Here is a 20,358-nt window from a genome sequence, read left to right as displayed (position 1 = left end):
AAATTTATATATTAAACGAAACAAACAAATTTATTTGAAAGAAACCTTTACAAATGCTCGTTTAATTTATAAAAATCAACGCCAGCAAAAAATTTACAATCTGTTTTGTAATATGACCTGCCAAGTGGAACTTTGGTAGATGCATTTTCCACAATAAACTGTTTTTACATTTGAATGATTAACTTATTGTGCAAGCAAAATAGAATTTAACCACGATGTTGTGAATTGGGGGGGGGGGGGGGGTGTCATTTTTTTGCGGCTGCTGTGTTAAGCTGGAATGATAATTACAACAACAATTTTTGATTAATCTGTTTAATTTGTTCAATTAGCTAGTGTTGTTACAATCTGCAATTTATACAGACAAGCAATCATTTATCTTTAACTTTATCTTTAGAAAGTCATAGTTGTTTTGTAAGACCACAACTCAAGATTTCTTTCGTTTTCAGTTTTAGACTAGAAAATGAGTTTTTTGATGTTATTTTTTACCATTTCACTTCTGATTCCTCCTCAGCATGCTTATTGGAGGTACGCATCTTTAATTTTTACCTTTTATTCACCGTTTTTGTTTCAACCATTATGGATTTTGCAAGAAATGTTATAAGCAAACAAAAGAATATGCTGAAGCTTACTATATAGCGCTATACTACTGTTTTATTTTTATTTTATTTTTTTTGTATTTTAAGCAAACATATCTCTGTCATTAGTTATTATGTTGTGAAAGTTTAGAGTTCAGTTGTTCGACGAGTTCAGTGTATCACCAGCAGCTAATGTTCCAGTAAGTTTTGTTAATACTTAATTGAAAGGAACTTACACAGAAGATAACTTTTGCATTGTAACGAGTAAATTTGCGTAAGTTTGAAGATTTTCGTACAGAAAATTTTTTTTGTACAAGCAAGTATTCAAGATATTAAACAGTGTTCCTCAAAATTTTGTTGGAGAAAAGTTTTTTAAAAATAAACTTTAAATAGTGATATATATTGAAGACTTTGGTGGAAATTGCTAAAAACTACAAAGTTTCAAAGTTTCTTCCAAAAAAGTAGTTTGTTTAGCTAGTGTTGAACTTAAGAAAGGAGAATTTACTCAGACAGCATTTTTTATCTTTATAGTCTTGGTAAGAATAGACAACTTTTTAACGACCATTTTTGGTATAATGCTATGATTTGACATACATACTTAACTGTGAGGATACACTAGCTTGTCACTTTATGATCTGTAGTTTCAGGTTGTATATAACAACAGAACAACATGGAGTGAAAACGGTCTAAGATGGTATGCTGACGAGACATTATGTGAGATTAGAAATAAGAGGTAAAATACACTACTTATAAAAAATCATATTTTCATGAAGTGGAATGTTATTTTTTCTATTCTTACAAATTTAGTCAGGTTTCCACAGAAGTGGTTTGTTCGAATCCAGGAACCTATCCATTTGGTGTCAAGCAAAAGTATAAAGAATATGTTGTTACGGTAAGCATGAATGAGCTGCACATACAGGTTAATAATGTTCTTTTATGGACTATATATTTATCTATAACTAGACTAACATGGTATTTAAGAGATTTGTACTAAAAAAAACAAAAAATTAAGTTTGCTGCGCAGTAGAATATTATTCAGTCACAATTTATCTATTCATTGTTTGTTTGTTTGTTTGTTTTACCAAAAATTTTCCAAAGTTTTTCTCACATAAATCTTTTGCATTAGAAATATCCGATGTTACCATTATGTTCTATGTTTTCAGGAACATCGTTCACTGTTTATCAAACCTACATATTACTGCTACCAATGGAAGATAGAAACAATACAACTGAGGTACCAAGTTCCACTCCGTTTTGCTAACCCATAGCAAAATGACATAAAAAACTTTTCCATTATAGAGGCGGTTTACCATTTTATGAAAACTGTTTGCATATCAAACATTTTTGCTGTTAGAGCATATGCTCTGTTGTTAAGAGCGTATTATGTGGAGCTCATTTTTTCCATTAAATAAATCTTCTCAAGGAAAATATTACGTTATGTGGCGAATAAAATTATTTACAACTTGCACTTTTTATTATATTTTTTAAATGCTATATCAAAAAATTAAACTTTCTTTTGTGTTGTACATCATAGAGTATAACATGTGAGTTAATTTTCTCACTCAGTTCATAAGTAAAAACTTATATCATGGAGTCGGCTTGGTTAAATTTTAGGAGCATACATAGGTGTGTTAATTTTCATTGTATTTTTGCTTAAAAGCTAGCTATTACTTCACACACCTTGGAGAAGGACATACACAAAACAAATATCACTGAATGTAAAACATCAACAACAAAAGCATGCAGATTTTTATGACGAGACTACGAACATGTGTTTGTGTCGTTTAACAAGTTTGTCATATGGTGGGAAGTAACAACTTTAAAGAATGGCTTTGTTTGCTGAGTTTTGCAACCCTTTTCGTTTTACGTGGCAAAATTTGTTCGAGTGGAAGTCAGTATAAATATTTGTGAAAAAAAGTAATTTATGTGTACAATTTCCATGAGTTCAAAGAATAGTCTAAATAACGAAGCAAAAGTTTAAATAACTTTTAAAAATCTGATCAAGATCAAGATCAAAAATGGTGTGACTTTTTTTATCAAGCTTAAATTGACAAAAATCATTAATTGTAAATAAAATTAGCTGATATAGACAGTTTGCTTAGACGTTCAAACAAGTGCTAATGAAAAAAATAAGTCAAATTTTGTCATATATAATAATTAAAAATTTCTATAATTAAAAATTCTTTGAGGTTGGTAAGTCAAATTTGTTGTTAGATCTTTTCCACCTGGCATAATTTAGGTCCATTTAATGATTTAATTAATCTCTCTTAGAACCAAGATGAAACTTTTATTTATTAAAATTTAACATTTTTCTATATCTAAAAAACATGAAATATAAATTAGTAAAGTAAGTCATAGAAAAAAGAAGTGAAATATTGTCCCTTGATATTTTGTATCCATAGTAATAGTGGATTGTGTTAACCACGCACGAAATATTAAAGCTGTGAATAACAAATGCGAGATATTTTTATCGACTTTGGTACGACTTGATATTTCCCGTAGTTTTTCCACGAGCTAACAACTAGATATCAGATTAAGTAAGTCAATTTTTTTTATTCTTTTTACAATTTTGTTAATTCTTTGTTACTTCTTTACTTAACCATCATAAATTTTTTAAATAATAAATTTATGTCGTTTTTATTAAACAAAATGTAGAAGGCAATGAAAATTTTACATTTCCTACACTACTTTCTAAAAATTGATCTAAAACAAAATATAATTTGTTACATTTTGGTAATAACCAATTAAGTGACATTTGAAAAGTCCGAATTTAATAACGTCCGAAATTTTTTAAACCACTATTTTTCTCCAAACTTTTCAAAACACTTTATTTTTATCAATGGAACTTTTTTTTAAGATTTGTTATTTATACAAAATTTATTTTTCTTTCTCTTCCTCGTCTTGGTCAATGAAAATGACATCGTCAATTTCATGTCTCTCTTCATCAATTTCATCAGGTTCGGATGTTTCAGCATCATTTTCATCATTATATTCAAGTTTCGGTTCATAGTTTTTTCTTATGATTTGCTCCAGATATTTTAGTATTCTAGTGTTTTTTTCATTTGACCTACATGACCTGCTGTTATTTTGTTTTTTCTTTTCAACATCCAAGCCACGGCATAAGAATCTACATCTAAGGCATCTCGTGTTTTTTCTTTTTCTGCTGTTAATTTTTCCCCCTTTCGTCGACTTTGCCGAACAGTTTTCCCATAAACATGCCAACCTCGAGAAGCAATTTCCATTTCCACAGTTACTTCCATTATCCTGTTTTGTTTGTTCGCAGACTCGAGAATCGTACGTGTAGATGATATTTGTATGAATGCGACTCATTTTTTTTATTCTAATCGAATGTTTTGAATCGAATTGGAATTCCAAAATAAAACGACGCTGCGGAATGTGATTGAAACTTGATCTCCAGTTGCAATCATCGTGAAGCAAGAAGAATGGCTCTTTTTCATTACTTAAAAAAAACCAGGAAAAACGGTGGTTGAACATTTTCAGGAAGTTTCAAGCGACAAAAGCTCCAATACAGGAATAAGCAGAGTCGAATCTGAATCAGTGGCTGAGACGCTCAAGAAAATTGATAAGTGAGTAGATGTAATCGCAAAAAAATACATTTAAAGATATCAATTTTAATTGTTCTACGTTAGTCTGTAAAAAAGGTATCTTCTAAATATGGACAATATTTGATTGAACCAATAAATATCGAGTTTTTATCACCCCATGTGGGGTTGCTACATAGATATTGGTGCAATTACAAGACCATATTTTTACAAACTATTTTCTTTTCTTTTAGGTCGCAGCACTAAATATTTGAAATATTCTCCAGAGAAATTGGTTGTTACGCATCAAGTACAAGCATTGCAAGTGCTGTCAGGAAATATCAAGTAGATTTCCCAAATCTCCGTAAACAAGCAGTATACGAATTCAAGCATATTTCAAGAAAAAAACGAGGTCGTCCTAATCTTCTTCCAGAAGAAATTATGAAAAAAGCTATTCAAACTATCAAGGCTTTGCGTCTCAAAGGTGCGCCTATCTGTTACAATGTCATCAATGCTATCGTAAAAGAAATTGTTGTTGCGAATGATAGGACCATGCTCGTTAACCATAGAGGGCATTTGAAATTCACAAGTAATTGGGCTCGGAATGTTTTAAACAAAGTGGAACGTTCGGAGAAGAGAATGGTGAAGAGAATGGCCACAATGTCGAAAAATTAAAAGAAGAGCAGTTGACATTTCAACGTAAAATTCAAGCTTTAATCAAATGGTACGACATCCCAAAAGAACTTGTTCTAAACTTCGATCAGACCCCTTTATCTTATATTACAGTTGAAAATCGTACTTTGGATTTTGAAGGAGCAAAATCTGTGCCAGTAAAGCGTAAAGAAAAAGGAAAATAAATAACTGGCACCTTCACTGTTTCTGCCACTGGCAAATTCTTGCCAATGCGGCTGATTTACACTGGAAAAACAGACCGCTGTCATCAGCAAGTCATTGAGTTTCCACATAGGTTTTATGTAACTCACTCTCTCAATGACTGGAGTAATGAAGACCTTGTCATTCAACATGTCCAAGAAGATTTTATCCCATATGTGAAAGAGTTGAAAGAAAAGTAGGTCTTCCGAACGATCAGAAGTGTTTACTGATCTATGATGTGTTTAAAGGACAGACTACAAAACCTTATGCAGATTTCTTGCTTGCAAACGATCTTGTGCATGTACACGTCCCCTCAAATTTGACTCACAAGTTTCAACCCCTCGACATAAATGTTAACAGAGTAGATAAAGGTTTTCTGAAATATAAGTTTCAGAAGTGGTACACTGACAAAACACAAAAGCAGTTCGACGATGGATATAAAGTTGATGTTGACACTCGACTATACAGAATGAAACTCATCCATGCGCGCTGGCTTATAAGTTTGTACGACAAGTTGCGAAATTCTGAGCAACTTATTGTAAATGGTTTTAAAGCTGCCTCAATCACCGAGGCTTTAGATCCTCAAAAAGATTTCGGAGATGAGGACCCTTTCAAACATCTATTGTAAAATATGTAATCAAAGATGTATGTAATAATAAAACTTTCACTCTCACTTTAACTTTAATGTCTATATTGATTCATAGTTTTCTCAGTTGCTTCAAAATTTTCGTGTCTCTCTCAGTAATTTGGAGCTTTACAAAAATTAAGCAAACGTCTAAAATTAGAACCAAAAAACGTCCGAAAATAAAAAAGTCCAAAAATTTGAAGTCCAATTGTTTTGTACCTAATGTATATGACGTCAGCGAAATTTCTACACACTTGTATCTCCTATACCGTTCGTTATACATTATGTTGATTAGCATTTCAGGTTCTGTACAATAAAAGCAACAATTAAAACCTTATTGTAGAAGAACTACTTTGTTCATCACTAACAAAATGCCTGGCAGTGAGCGGGATTCGATCCTTATCCGCTTAATTCTGCTTATTTTAGATTTGAAATATTAAAGTTGAAACAATATTATAATTGTTTGTTCATTTTATTTATTGTTAAGATATGAATTCTTTAATATGATGTATTGTACACTTTATCGTATGTTAGACCACTACTGTTTATTTTTTTAGTCATGGATTGTTTCAGGTGAATGTGAATATTTCTGCTTACCAACAAGCTTACGTAAGTAGGACTTTAAACAGTTTTTAAATATCTATTTCCTGTTTGTGTTAACTGTATTTTGTTTAAGCAGATCCTGCGTGCAGATTGTTTGAGTTAAAAATTTACCTTAAATTGAAATCAAAAAATTAAAAAATTTTAATTTTTTGATTTTAATTTTCCAATGAGTATATTGATTTTTACCAGATATAAAATTATGCAAAATCTGCATGATAATTCCAAATTGCATGCGTTAATGCAGATAGATTTTGTAGAAACAAGATTCTTCTTCTAACTGTTTCTTCTAGCAGTAACATCTTTATTAGATGATTTACTATAGCTCCTTTTTTAAAAAAAAAAGAAATTTCAATTTTTTGACATCTAAAATATACAAAAATGTCCTCTTTCTATATATACTAACTGTTTCAGTTATTTTTATTGTAGGAGGAAAAAGAGATAACCATTAGAGTTCATAAATTAGGAGAACATCCTCAACTTATTTTGGTTAACAATACATTGAACGAGGAAGATACACAGCTCCAGCTGACTTTTGATAACAAAAGGTAGCTGCATTACTTTGCTTTGTTTAACATAGTCATCATTTGTGTAGATAAATCATCGTTCATCTGTTTCAAGCAAAACTTTTTTTAATTTGTGAGATGTTTACAAATAACTGATTAATCCAAAATTATCTGACCAAGCTGATTTGGTTTTAAAATCTCAAGTTTTTCTCGAGTTTTATCCTCCTTTTTTTAGAACCATGTGTGTAGGGGACTAGGGCTAGGTTTCAGTTTAAATTGGATTATATTTCACAAGTTTCATTGCGTTAAAATGTATATTGGTAGAGATTTTTTTATAGTCACGTGTGTTAGAGTGTTATGTTAGTAACTTCCACTGCTTCTGTTCTTGCTTTTTGCACTGCTATGTAAATTACTAAAATTTTGTGGCCTGTATAAAAGGTAAGAAGTAGAAGAAAGTATAAAGCTAGTAAAAATAGTACCAAGCAGACAAATATTTTTTTTAGTGCTTGGTCAGGTGTTATTTCCTTTCAATCTCCAGGAGATTCTGTGTTATTAGTAGCTGAGTCAGCATTAAATGTACCAATCAACAAGGGTTGTTTTATCAGGTATATTATACTAATATTTATTCTTTTTTCTGTATGTTTCTTCGAGGATCGTTTATTCGAGGTTGTTCTCTACAAAAAATGACTTTTAGTGCAGTTACGATATTGTGTTAGCTATAAGTCAAACAAGTGCTTTTTCATAAAAGTTTTCGTGCGTTTGACCATTTAACAGTTTCCATGTTATTTGCAAGAATTGTGCCAATCAAGAATGTAAATAAAAGATTTTATCAGGACATAAAGATTAATTGTTTGACAAGGTACTCCTTTTTAGTGTTAATAATTTAAAGGGGAAAAAGGGGAGGATATGGTCTTCCCCTACTGATCTCCCAGCATTTATTTTAACTTCATAAAACGAGCTATGGTATCTGTTTTAGGTCGTTTCAGACAAGATTGTCACAGTTCAAATACAATCAAAGTGTGTTGAAAAATTTAGTAGGTTGTATTGTTTTATATGAAAGTGTTAGTGACAAATAATATTTTTTGAATGTTTTGTTTTTGTTTGTGTGAAATCGCATTTCTCGGTATCAAATATCACAATCTCGATGTACGTTTCAATGCACGATAATTCTGAAGACCTATCACTGATTTGGCAATACATACACCTTCAGAAATCCACGCAGTGTTTATCAGAAAACGTTAATTATTTGTATTCAGATATAGTATAAGGCTAGTATAGAAAGAAGCTGTGTTATTTCTCAAAATTTCCGGTTTGATTTTAATGTTAGGGCTACATTAAAAGTGAAGTAAAGGAGTTCTTTAAACAGGTAAACATTAGAACTCTTGTGAATCTATACATGAATCAACTGTAATATATGTGTTTGTTTATTAAACATGCTGGAATGTTTTTGTATGTTTGCAAAGAAGAAGGATATAATTTTAGCTTTGGCAACTGTGTATAACTTCTGACTTGACTGACTTTTTTCGCACACTACTTTCACTTCAGCTAAAGATATAGATACTGTCAAATTTATGCAAAATTGCAAAGAAAAAAAATGTTTTTACCTTTTAATTCACAAAAGAAATTAGATATGCATGTTATTTTTTCCTTATTACCTTTCCATGGAGAATGTTATGTGTGCGACCACTCACTAATTCTGTTCTTGCAACGCATTTGACCAATGCTAGGGATACTTAATCACAATAAAATTGAAATATCTGGAAAGTAATGTATTTAAATACCCTTTTTAAATTTGACTTTTTACTAAGCTTTTATTAAACATGCTACAGTAAAGCAAGCTTTCATTTACATGTGTTTATTGGTCAGTTCGATTATTTCGTTACAGGATCCATACTCATCACATGTTGGCATAGTATTCCTGTACGTCTATTTTTTAATGCTTACTTTTCATACACATCGAAAGCTATTCCAATATTTCTGTGTTATTTTTTCTATTTCTTTTATATATAATATAGAGAAGACAGCTCACAGTGCAAATTAAATGCTAGCTGGTTAGTACCCAATTCAATGTATTATATCCTTTCTAAAGTTTTGTAAATAATCATTTTTAATGTGACTTTTTCTAACTTTTATTCGGACTTGTTTTGAAAAAAAACAACCTTTAAATTCTCTACGTTTTACATTTTTTGCCAGGGGTAATTTTTTGTCATGATTTGAAAAATTATTCTCATAACGTATAACGTATCCTTGAACTATGCTGAAAACCTGATTAGTTGTAACATTAACATTTCTTTTTTTTTCATCAAAATATTTGATGGTAATTTGAACTAAGCGTATGAGCCAGACTTTGCAGCAGCAACAGACAATGCGTTTTGCTTTAAAACCTCTTAACCAAAATCCAATGCTACTTTCGCTGCTCACTCATCGATTCTTTTATGTAATCAGCGTGTGTGTTCATGAATTTGGTTTTGTAAGCAGAAACTACTATTTTTTCATTTTTTATTTCGTGTTAGGCTTAACTTGCTTTGTTTCGTACGCAATGTGGAATCTGGTGAACCATTAGTAATATTTTTTATTTATTTGTTATTATTTGATCACATTTGCATCTGTGCACCACTATCCAGTGTCATTAAATAATGTAATGGTCTCGATGTCTAAAACACTTTACAACGAACACTTCTTTATCTATCTCAACTAATATTTTGGACCTTTGCTCGTTTCATTCCCAGGTTCTTTGGTTATTACGAAAGTCCTTTGTGGGTGTCACTCACAACATTTTTATTAATGAAAGACAAAAATGAATGAAATTTGTATGTCTGAATCAAAGGTTATATCATATGTCTTCTTTGTTCAGAATTATATTGTAGAAGACATTCTCATGTTGAGGAATCACATTGCAGTATATGGTATTAACAGCAGGTTTAAATATAAGTTAGTTCTTATCGATAAAAATGGAGAACAGTACGTTGTACCAGAAGGTAAATATTATCTCATGCGCTTCGTTGTAAGTTTGATGGTATGGGAAAATTATTGTATGAAATTGGATTGAAAAGTGCCACGAAAAATGGCACTGAAAAATCACGAATTTGATCGTTGAAGTGAGAAGTACACAACTTGGAGTAGCAACAGAGGAATTAAAAATTTATTTGATGTGTTGTCGGGATATAAAATGTAGTGACAACGATGAAATTATTTTAACATGTTTTTCCCTCACCGTATTAAGTTTGTGTTTTAGACTTATCTTTTTTTGTTCATTTTCAATTTATTCTAGTCAATCATTCGTCAAATTACAGTGTGTTTTTCTTCAAATAAAGATGCATCTTCTTATAGATGATGAAATGTGGATGAACTTTTACTCATGCAACAACATTCCAAAGGTATGTTGCTAAAATGAAAACAAAGCTAAAATTAAATGTGGTTTTTATGTCATAAACAAAATTTACATGGTACCAAAACTTACTTTTTCATAACACCTTTATTTTTTCTCCTAACATTTGGTAATATATGTAGCACACTACTACATGTAGCTACATTCGAATATATTCGAATGTTTTGTTTTAAGACTAACGATGCAACAAAAAATTGACATTTTGTTATTTAAAACATATTTTGTTTGTCAAGTTCTTCAATATCTTTTATAAAGACAAAATTTTCACTGGATTGGCAAGTACTTACCTATGGTGAAGGGTGCTTCTAATATAGAAGGTTACGAGTTCAAACTTCAACTAAGCCATGATAGCAACAATCTTTTTGTATATTAACCCTCACATGGCATAAAAATACAATTGATATCTTATCAGTTTTCTAGTATTGTTTGTCGTGCTTGCGCAGTTTAAGTTGCTATATTAGAAGCTTAGTGTCTTCATTACAGAACCCTTATTATTATTAATATTTACTGGAACCAGAGATTATCCAGAGAAATATTTATCAAGAAGAAAAACATGTTGATATTTATATGTTACTTTTAGGGCTTGAATATCTCGTGTGATTTTATTCTCACTTTGAATTATTTAAAGTATGTAAGTATATTCATTGTTACTACAACGAACGACAGTGTCAGAACACTACTAAATATTTGTTGATGTAGGTTGTGGTTGTTTTAGTATACGAATGTGTTATATCTGAAGAGACTTTGAAAACGCGGTGAGAGTACCTCAAAAAACTTGTAATGTTCATTATTTAGTCAGGATGGTTTTACATTTATGATATCTCCAACAAAACACTAACAAAATATCAAGTACCGTTGTGTGGAGATATGGTAAGTGAGCTTTTTTTTAAACTGTTTGTGTTTCTGATCTATTATCTACTCCACTCATTAATCCGTAGATGGCTCCACTCCACTGGCGATATTCCACGTGAATTATATCTCACTTTTTAATCCAAAGAGATTACAGTGTTCTTGTTGCATTTTATGCTATTCATCAATCCAAACAGATAACATGTTCCCATTGCATTACATGGCCATTTATTAATTCATACAGATAACAGTGTTCCCATTGCATTACATGCCATTTATTAATTCATAGAGATTTCAGTGTTCTGGTTGCATTACGTTCCACTCATCAATTCATGGTGATTGTTTTGGTTGCATTACGTGTCATTCAACAATTCATGGAGATTGCAATGCTCATTAAATTTCACTCGTCAATCTGTAGAAGTGTAATATTCCTGTTGAATTCAGGAATATTACACATCTACAATTTTTCACAACCTGAGCTACTAATCTTCAAAAGTATGGTGCTTGGGCCAAACCGCGTCCTACCCAAAAACCCGTAGATCTAAGGAGGCTTAGTTTTTGTATTGTTTAAAAAATATTCTTCTTTTAAGTATTGTCACATTCGACATATGGAGATTTCCGTGGCACTTGATCTTGTTCGAATTTTGTATTTGAATTGCAACTTCTCTGAACAGTGCTACAATGTAGGTGTTTTATACTAGTCTTTTTCTCAAAGTATTTCAAATTTTGCTATGTACAAATTTCTTTTCTTTGCAGTATGTTGTTGATTTTTATCTGTCCAACAGCTCATGGCAGTTTGTGTTGTCAACAGCAGGTTTGTGCTCACACGCCCTTAAATTAAAGCTTCAAAACTTTAAGAAGATCAGACTGTCCACGTGAACTTTCTGTTGTCATGTTTGCAGGATAAATTCATTAACCATAAGATTTGTTTTAGTTGACGTTGCAAGCTTTATGTTTTTTCCTGTTTACTCGTATGATATGGTTTTCTTTTCTGAAGATAATATTTACCAACTTCAAGGTTTGTTCGTTTGTTTTGTTTTCATCTAGTTGCGGTATTTTTTGTGGTTTTACTTGATAAAAGTAACTTTCTCTTTAGATGACACTCTCAGGATGAGATATAAATTTACTGAGGCAGATGGTCACTTGATCCAGACTTCAAGTAAGTTAGATTTAAATTACTGCTTTGTCTGTATTGTATTAACTAATACTCGCTTTTTTTTAAAAGGGAAGAACTTAATCAACATAACTCCAAATTGAAGAAATATTAGGGCTTTAAATAAGTAACCAACCAGGCGTAATTTTAACTCCAGCGAAATAACGCATTTTTTGCCACAACTCAAATGTTCTTTTAACTTCAACGAGCACAATGTTTTCTGTAAGATTCTTGTAAGCATGTGTAGGTTATACAAACCTTTAGTTATTTAAAATTTTTGCGATAAGCTCCACATGAAGCAGAACATTATGTTAAAGATAACGTGTAGTTATTGTCTTATACATGTTTATATTTTTAGTATCCGACGGTACATTGATTGTTTTGATGTCAACTGGCTATGCTCTGTATATTCAATATGGTGCAATAAATGTTTATCATGTAAGTTAAAATATTTCTGGTTTATCACTTGGTTGATTAGCAAATTTTATATGAGTTGTCGTTGCTGTTATCGTCGTGGCTGTTCTTTCGATCGCAAAATTTCCATAAATTTGTATGTTCTAGCTGTGTGGCTAAAAGAAATACAATTCTTATTCAAAACTAATATCAGAAACATCTTTATAGATTTTCCTTGGCGTTAACAGTCGTTTATTTTCAGTGGATGGTGTTTTTTACACGATCTGGATGAACAAGTAGGTTCTGGCGTTACTTCATGTTTGCTCGACGTTTCTACTGTGTGAAGTATTGCTTACAAATTACTGTAACGCATTTTTGTGTTATAAGTTATCATGGTGTTTGTTTATAAAGTTCAATATATGCTCTATAGATGATGATATCACTGGCACTTGTTTTTCGTTTTTAACTATAGTTCGTCGCAGTTTGTTGAGCCAACTCCAATCTTAGTAGAACTTCAAGCTGCGACTAACGGTTTGAAAAACTCGGTAAGTTTTTTAGCTCTATTGAATTGAACGTCTAATGCTTTTGTTTATGTTTAAGGTTACCATAGCACCTGAAAATAAGTGTATATGTTTACTATTCTTCAGTAGCATGATTGTCAAAAAAACGAGATTTTCAGTAATAAATCTCATAGCTACCCTTTGTGAAACAACACAGAAGACATATGACTAGCGCAAACCGCCAATGAATAGACATCACTAAATCTCAAAAACTGCTTTTGATGCTTTTCCAAATGGTTATCTACATATGTAAAATTTGCACCCTTTGTTTAAGGACCTCCACCCTACAAGTACTTTTTTTAAACAAATTTGTACAAATATTTTTTAGTACACTTGTTAATTTATCATTCTATTTGTTTTTAATAAGATAGGATAATAAATTTGAACGTTAAGCCTAAAAACATTGCATTGAAAATATTTGAGGCTTACTATAAAACAAGAAACTATGTGAGGCTTTTTGCTTCATCGAAACATTTTTGACCTGCTGCAGATAGAGTAACGTATTAAATCAACGATTTTATAAAGAAAAGCTGCAGATAGACTGTATTTTAAATCCGTAATGAAGTTAAACCTCTTCAGGATTACATATAATTTAACAAGCATAAAAATAAAATTTAAAGTCAGGTTAGGATAAGCTTAGGCGAAAAACACAATCAGGCTGAGAATTTGCTTACGTTACGCCTAAATAAGCTTATAAGCGCTATGTATATAAAAACATGTGTTAACGATATTCTTTTCCGTTTAGATTCTCGCTTTCAACACGTCTATAAAAAATATCTTGTATTATCTTGATACGTGTGACAAGTTAACAGTGAGTGTACCATTTTGTTTTGTATGTATGGCTTTGGTGGTCGTAGACACTTTAAAAATGAATTTTGTAACCATAAGACATTACTGCAGTCAAAATATTTCCAATGTATTGTTATAGTAATAGTATATGTCATGTCACGGACCAAAGAATTTACATTTAGCGATAATTGCTAACAATAATGCTAATAATTTGGTTGTAGGTGACTGCTGAATTGATTGGTGACTCTTTATATAACCATGACATCAAGGTAAGCTCTAAATTGTTGTGTTTAAAATTATGTCAGGAATTTGCGATATGTGGAAGCGTATAGTAGAATTGACCACATCGTGTCATGCAACCTTCTCCAATCTAAAAAACAAACTTTATTTTATTGTGTTGTGATATGCGAGCCATAAAAATATCTTACTCTACTTAAGGTCTAAGCCCTAACATATAATAATAATTTTGTAGTTAAAAAGCACGCAATATATTCGCAATTTTGTGAAAAACTATTTTACGAATAGGTTATTGGTAATACTTTAAGATAATACTTTATGCCTGTCTCCAGGTTTGGCTTAAAAACCCAAAAAGAGAGAAAAAAAGGGTAAAATCAGGAAAATTTTAGAAAAATCCAACCTAAAATTCTGGCAGACACTGTCTCTAATCCTATTAATGCGTTCCATCCAACCTACCCAATGTTTACTTTTAACTGAAATTAACTTGTGAATTGACCATTGACCTACGGTTTTCTTAAAAAATTATGTTTAGGTCATATACGATACTTCAGCTGGGGTTTTAATCAACGTTACAACACGCACGAAAACAAAAAAATCTATTACTGGTATATATAAGGTCAGTTTGACCGTAAACATTTTTTCATATCTGATGGAAAGTTTCAACAATTTCGCACATAAATTAAGACGCAAAGCATTATTGTTGCAAAATATAGTTTTGTATTTTCTTCTTTTCTATTACATTTTACGTATTTTTTATTCTACTTTAGACTTATGAAATTCAACTCGACTCATCTGGTGATAGGTTGGACTATCAACGCCCTTTTTTTTGTATTCCTGTTTTTGTAGTTTGTGTTTTTCCTGTTTTTTATATTACTTTATGTTAGATTGTATCCACGCGCAACGACAGTCTCACTTGCTCCTCTAAACTACGATGGTTATTATACGGAATATCTCAAACCAAAGGTGATTGTTCTTAACAGTAAATTTATTAGCTCTTTTATTTGATGCTGTTTTTTATTGTTTTTACTCTGCCTTAATTCTTGTTCTGTTTTATAGACGATGTTTTTATCGATTGGCTGTTTCCCTGGAAGAAATCTTCAGTTAATCTCAAGGTATTGAGATTTCTGCAGTTGTTTGAATTTTTGAACTTGCGTTTCCAGCAAATGAAATCAAAAGTGTAAAATTGTCTCTAATGATTTAACCTCGTTTTGGATATCTAATTCAGCCTCGTTTTGAATACCAACTTTGTTTTTATTTTAAAATATATTGTGCTTGTACATTCTAGTAAACCTCGATCGTGTAGTGAAGTTAACATCACGTAAGTGTGTGTTTATAGTAACTGAGAAAGTATAGCTTTAGAAATGTGGAAAAAGTTTAGTGTCGTCACTGACGTCAATAAGATGTGTCATTCCTCTTAACAAAAACCTTGTCCGTTTGCAGACTGTACGCACTTGACCAATAAGAAGGGAAAATTATATAATGATCAAGACTTATTGTTTAGAGAATTCTCCAATTCTATTTCATTGCCTGGACTTACTGAAGAGGTGCAGTAATTTTGTTTTTTCTCATCGCTTAGTCAAGTTTAATCAGCTGTCGTGAGTTGAGTTTGTGACATGTTCAAACTTGCTTCTTTTTTCAGCGTACGACTTGTTCAAAGTTGCAGCTTGACGAAGAGTTACACATATATATGAAAATGTACGGATGTTATTCTCACGTAATATGCCATGAAATAGCAAAAAAATTCTTGCCTGAGATATCCTAAGTTTGTCTCGCGTGTCTAATTTTTTTGGAAGCAAAGAAATTTTTGTGTACGTAGAAATTTTGAGTTTTGAGTTTTCTTCTTTCTTTTTTTTGAGCCAATCGAGTTTAGAACAGTTTTTTATTTTATTTTTTGCTACAGTGGAAACGAGACCTTTGCTTGATAAATATTTGACTGGCTGAAATAGCGACTTAAAGTAATATTCTGGACCAACCTAAAGTAACTATGATTTTGTGGAGTATTCACTTGCTCATAAATAGCTGGGTTTTTTATCATAGATTCACTTATGATGTGTTGCATGATCTAGAAGTTAAAGGTCCCCTATCATTGGTCTATGGAGATAATGTTGAGACAAATTTACGGGTAGATATTTTAACCAGCTTCAAACTTTTAGTTTAATATGCATTAAAGGTGCTACGAAACGGCAATTGGTTTTCGATTTTAGTGACTTACACGGAAGTCGAGCTAATGGCGGGGAAAAGTTTATGATCAGTGAGGACAAAAACAACAACTTAAATCATTTTAAATATCACATTGGCATTCAAATATTACTAATCATGACAGAAAATTTCCCTACATAATTGGATATCCATGATTTACTTATCTTGCTTTTAAAGCCAATTTTTCTAATAAAATAACTTTAAACCTTTTAAACTAGCTAGCTATATCCTTCCAAATTTTGCACAGAAACAAACAAGTTTATTGTACATAAAACCAGTCTAAGCAACAATAATTTTTTTTAAATCTTTTTAGGGGTATTGATTACCTTCTTAAAGCTGGTAATATAGCATTTTTTAACAAATACAGCTCTCAGTGTTGTTTCTGTTTCCTCGTCAAAACAAACTTTCGATTTACTGATATTAAATACATTTTACAGACCGTACCTTACTTTACCGCCAAAAAGAATAATAAAGGAAAAATTTTCTTTTGTCGAAAATAAAAATAAAAAAGTGGCAAATTCATCATAAAAAATTATTGTTCAAAAACAGGCTGTCTAAATGTCTATATGGTTCTAAGTGTGTAGAATTTCTTGCACCTGGACCTTTGAGTGGTCCGTTTATTACACGCCATTCTTCAGAAATTGCGGGGATTAGGCTTATTGAATCGTTTCCTAGCCCCTTTAATATAACGATTGAAAAGTTTAAAATCAGTTGTGTTTTTAGAGTGATGGTCACACTGTATTGACTCCTATGGAAACAGGAACCTATGTATTGTATGGAAGCCTTGACAACTCAGTAAGGTATGTGTAACCATTATTTTTCTTCCTTATTTTCTATCAGCGTCATAAAGAATCACTTTTTTTATCTCCAAAAGCTCAATTTTGTTTTAGTTTGTGCGAACTTCAATCTTACATCGTCGTCGAAGTTATAAATGTGCCGGACGATAGCCGTACGTTAATTATTGGGTTGTCGATAACAATTGGGGCTGTTATATGTGCAGTATTCCTGAGTATCACATTTTTCGTTTTTAAAATACGAACAGCGAAAGAACACGAAGCAGAAGCCGAAGTACAAAAGCGCCAACAAGAGTTACGGTAAGAAGGGATTGTGGTCTTTGGTCTTCTTTTTCTGGTTGGGTAATCAAGACAGCTTCAAGTAAGATGTTGACAATATTTTTTACATTTAAACAAAGTAGTTAAAAGCTAACATACTGGCTAACAAATTGAGCGGTTTCTGGCCCCTGTTAGTAATTTAAATACCATCATTAGAAAAATATTTACAATTTTTAATTCGTACGTTTTCTAGCTATCTCGCGTCACTGCAGCATTATCAAGATCAAATGGACATCACTGAACAGCCGACAGCAGCGGGTGTGGCCAAAAGACGCACGTCTTCAATAAGACGTCGCAGCTCGATCTTGCCGCAGTTTATAAAGGATCCCATTGTTAAACGAACTGTGATGACCCCTGTAGCTGAAGAATAAAGTGGAAACCAATGAAAAGAATTATCAGTCTACACAAAACTTTGACTTGGTTCCCGATAAAATCTGTAATTGTGGTGCAACTGTTGCATAGATAGAAATCTCTTCGACACATGTTTGTGCATGAGTTCCCAATAAAGTCCCGTAATGATGACTGTTGTACAGCAGTTGCTCCACGGGTTGCGTTTTATGTTGGAAACCGAGTCTTAGTGTTGGTTGCGTAGCTTCAATTGAGCTAAAGTTGTTAAACATATTTTTCAGTAACAGTTTCTTATCCAATCATGTTTGTGTTTATGTGGCGGTAAAAATATTTCATAACTTCTTTTTCTTTTACTGTTAAGAAAGAGTTCGTATCTGCTGATCGCAAATTTTTGTTTCATGAATATAGTTAGTTTTTTGACCCATCTGTCGCAGAATTAAACTTTGTAATGTGTGTATTCATGTGTTCCATGACTCGTACTCAGACCACCTATTGTTCCAATTATTTCTTATATTTTGTTTTTTCAGAAAAGATGTTCTCCCATTTTTAGTTTTCTAGAATAACTTTTTAGTTCCAATAGTTAGTCAACTAAGGGTTGTATGAAAAATCCCTTAAAATTCAGGGAGTCAGTTAATTTAAGTCTCGTGAAATTAAAATCAGCAGTGAAAACCTACGGTGGACGTAATTGTTCTCACGTAAATTTTTGGAACCTTCTATTAGACAGTGTTGCTTCCCTTCATGATTGAACAAAATGATACCAGAAAGATTATTGCGATTCTAGACTATTATTCTCGATTTTTTCAGTAAAAATATTACAATTTTGTCAGATTGGTTGAAAATAATACCAATTTTATTTCAGAATAGAGCTAACAAGTTCTTGACAAATCTATTGTCTTATCCGAATCCCCCTATCATAGAAGAGATAACATCAAACTGTACATTGCAGAAATTTCCATAAGCTTACATAAAATTATCGTGTAAGAATTTTTATCGTCCCACTCTTCTCTTCTCCAATACACCGTTTTATTGGTTGCTATATAGAATTCTACAAACAGTCAAGCGCATCACACGGAAATCGCAAGTTAGAACCGAGGTTTTGACAACTCCTTCCACAGAGTACAGTGGACTCTACCCTAACTCTCGATCTTCTCCCTTAAACACGCACCTTGACCACTATCTGTCGCTCTCCAGCTCGATTTTCAAATTTTGAAACAATTTCTTGACCGTTGCAACTTCGAAATACAGATATTCCCCTGCATAAAACTTTTTCCAGGCTTTTTTGGCCAATTAGAATACTCAAAATTTGAACATAGTGACATGGCTTCCAGGGTATTTTGCTGTTTAATGAATTTAATAGCGCCCCCGCTGTTGGTAACTTCGTAATAACTGCTTAGAACAAGAACCTAGGGACAAGGTTGAAAACATAGTGCACCCAAAATGAAATGGAGTAGACTCGACAGTGGAAATTTATAAGGAAAAATCTAATGAACTAAATCCGTAACGTGTTATTTTTTTTCGAGGAAGGCATTTAAAGAAAGGGGCGTTTAACAAACTTGTATTTTTTTCATGTCTTGTCAATGAAACTTTTTTTACGTAACATCAATATCGTTATCGTCAATTACGCCATCAGTGTAACACATTAATAAGAGAAGGAGGCGTTTGTTCGAAACATTAGGTTAACCGTTTTTGCGAAGGCGAACTATGTAAAGTGTCTTTGGAATTGAATTACCACAAGTCGATTTGAATTCTGGCGATACGTCCGAACGCGCTTTAATCGCATTTCTTGACATAACGTGAGTAGTATCGGACAATTTGTTATTCCAACTTTCGATGAACGAAATACGATAGCCTATTTGTTGGAATTATCAGAGAACGAAAATGTGAAGCTAATAATCTGGGAACAAAGTTTGTTAGGTGATCAGGGATTGGGTTAAAATAAATCAAAGCGCACGAAACGAACAGCAGTTCTAGCATAAACTTGACAAAACTCAGTAAAAATATGATTTTATATAAATATCAACAATTTAAAAAATGTCACACCAAGAACTAACTGAAAGTAAGGAACAGAGAAAGTATGCACGCCATAGAAGTCGTTAAGTGGGTGAAAATAACTCGCAATAGACTCGGTTGGAAAGGTGAAAGCAAACAACAAGGATATGAAAAAAGTTATAAATTGTAAAAAACAAATATATTAATATATGTGTATATATGTTAAAAGTCAAAAAAAGCCACTGAAAATAAGGAAGCCTAGACAGCTATGGATTAAAAGTGAGTAGAACATGTCGCAAAAGAAAGAAGAGCAAACAAAAACATAGACCGCAAGAAAGTGTGGAAAAAATTAATTACTTAAAATGCTCAGAAAATGTTTCTTTAAAACTAGTCATATTACTATCGTTTGAAATGTCTCTTGGCAAGGTGTTGTATATTCTGCTTGCCATAAACTTAAATGTACGACGGTCATATTCCGTGCGAATTGCAGGAAACAACCTCATCGTATAGTTTAGTCGGCTCCGATCGGAAATAAGTTTGTTTGAGTTTTTCGTAACACATTCCCTTTTTATATTTAAACCTGTGAAAAATACGTTTGGTCGGTTTAAAATCTTTAACGT

General features: G+C 32.0%; 1 protein-coding gene across 1 annotated transcript; it reads left to right on the top strand.

The window, feature by feature from the left end:
* The first annotated feature begins 275 nt into the window (after positions 1 to 275).
* LOC130657168 (uncharacterized) lies at positions 276 to 18,298 on the top strand. The gene is made up of 37 exons (XM_057460133.1): positions 276 to 525; positions 727 to 775; positions 1,217 to 1,308; positions 1,383 to 1,467; positions 1,739 to 1,809; positions 6,173 to 6,224; positions 6,645 to 6,763; positions 7,225 to 7,326; positions 7,698 to 7,755; positions 8,049 to 8,087; positions 8,607 to 8,641; positions 8,737 to 8,772; positions 9,235 to 9,283; positions 9,576 to 9,699; positions 10,052 to 10,098; positions 10,690 to 10,740; positions 10,905 to 10,979; positions 11,549 to 11,641; positions 11,715 to 11,772; positions 11,893 to 11,976; positions 12,055 to 12,117; positions 12,470 to 12,549; positions 12,733 to 12,800; positions 12,977 to 13,049; positions 13,810 to 13,875; positions 14,075 to 14,122; positions 14,623 to 14,706; positions 14,858 to 14,892; positions 14,975 to 15,053; positions 15,147 to 15,202; positions 15,376 to 15,408; positions 15,592 to 15,634; positions 15,730 to 15,785; positions 16,128 to 16,212; positions 17,013 to 17,089; positions 17,180 to 17,383; positions 17,595 to 18,298. Exons 1-37 carry the CDS (start codon positions 461 to 463, stop codon positions 17,770 to 17,772), a joined length of 2,712 nt encoding a protein of 903 aa, XP_057316116.1. The 5' UTR covers positions 276 to 460; the 3' UTR covers positions 17,773 to 18,298.
* The last annotated feature ends 2,060 nt before the right edge of the window (positions 18,299 to 20,358 follow it).

Source organism: Hydractinia symbiolongicarpus, chromosome 9, assembly GCF_029227915.1.
Source record: "Hydractinia symbiolongicarpus strain clone_291-10 chromosome 9, HSymV2.1, whole genome shotgun sequence".
In the NCBI taxonomy this organism is placed as follows: Eukaryota; Metazoa; Cnidaria; class Hydrozoa; order Anthoathecata; family Hydractiniidae; genus Hydractinia; species Hydractinia symbiolongicarpus.
The sequence above is the reverse complement of the archived record's forward strand: the minus strand, read 5'-3'. Positions and strand labels throughout refer to the sequence as shown.

Coding starts and splice junctions, on each gene's coding strand:
- LOC130657168 (XM_057460133.1), top strand. CDS start 461: ATGAGTTTTTTGATGTTATTTTTTACCATTTCACTTCTGATTCCTCCT. Junction 1,468..1,738: donor ATAAAGAATATGTTGTTACG/GTAAGCATGAAT, acceptor CTATGTTTTCAG/GAACATCGTTCACTGTTTAT. Junction 10,741..10,904: donor CTTTGAATTATTTAAAGTAT/GTAAGTATATTC, acceptor TTCATTATTTAG/TCAGGATGGTTTTACATTTA.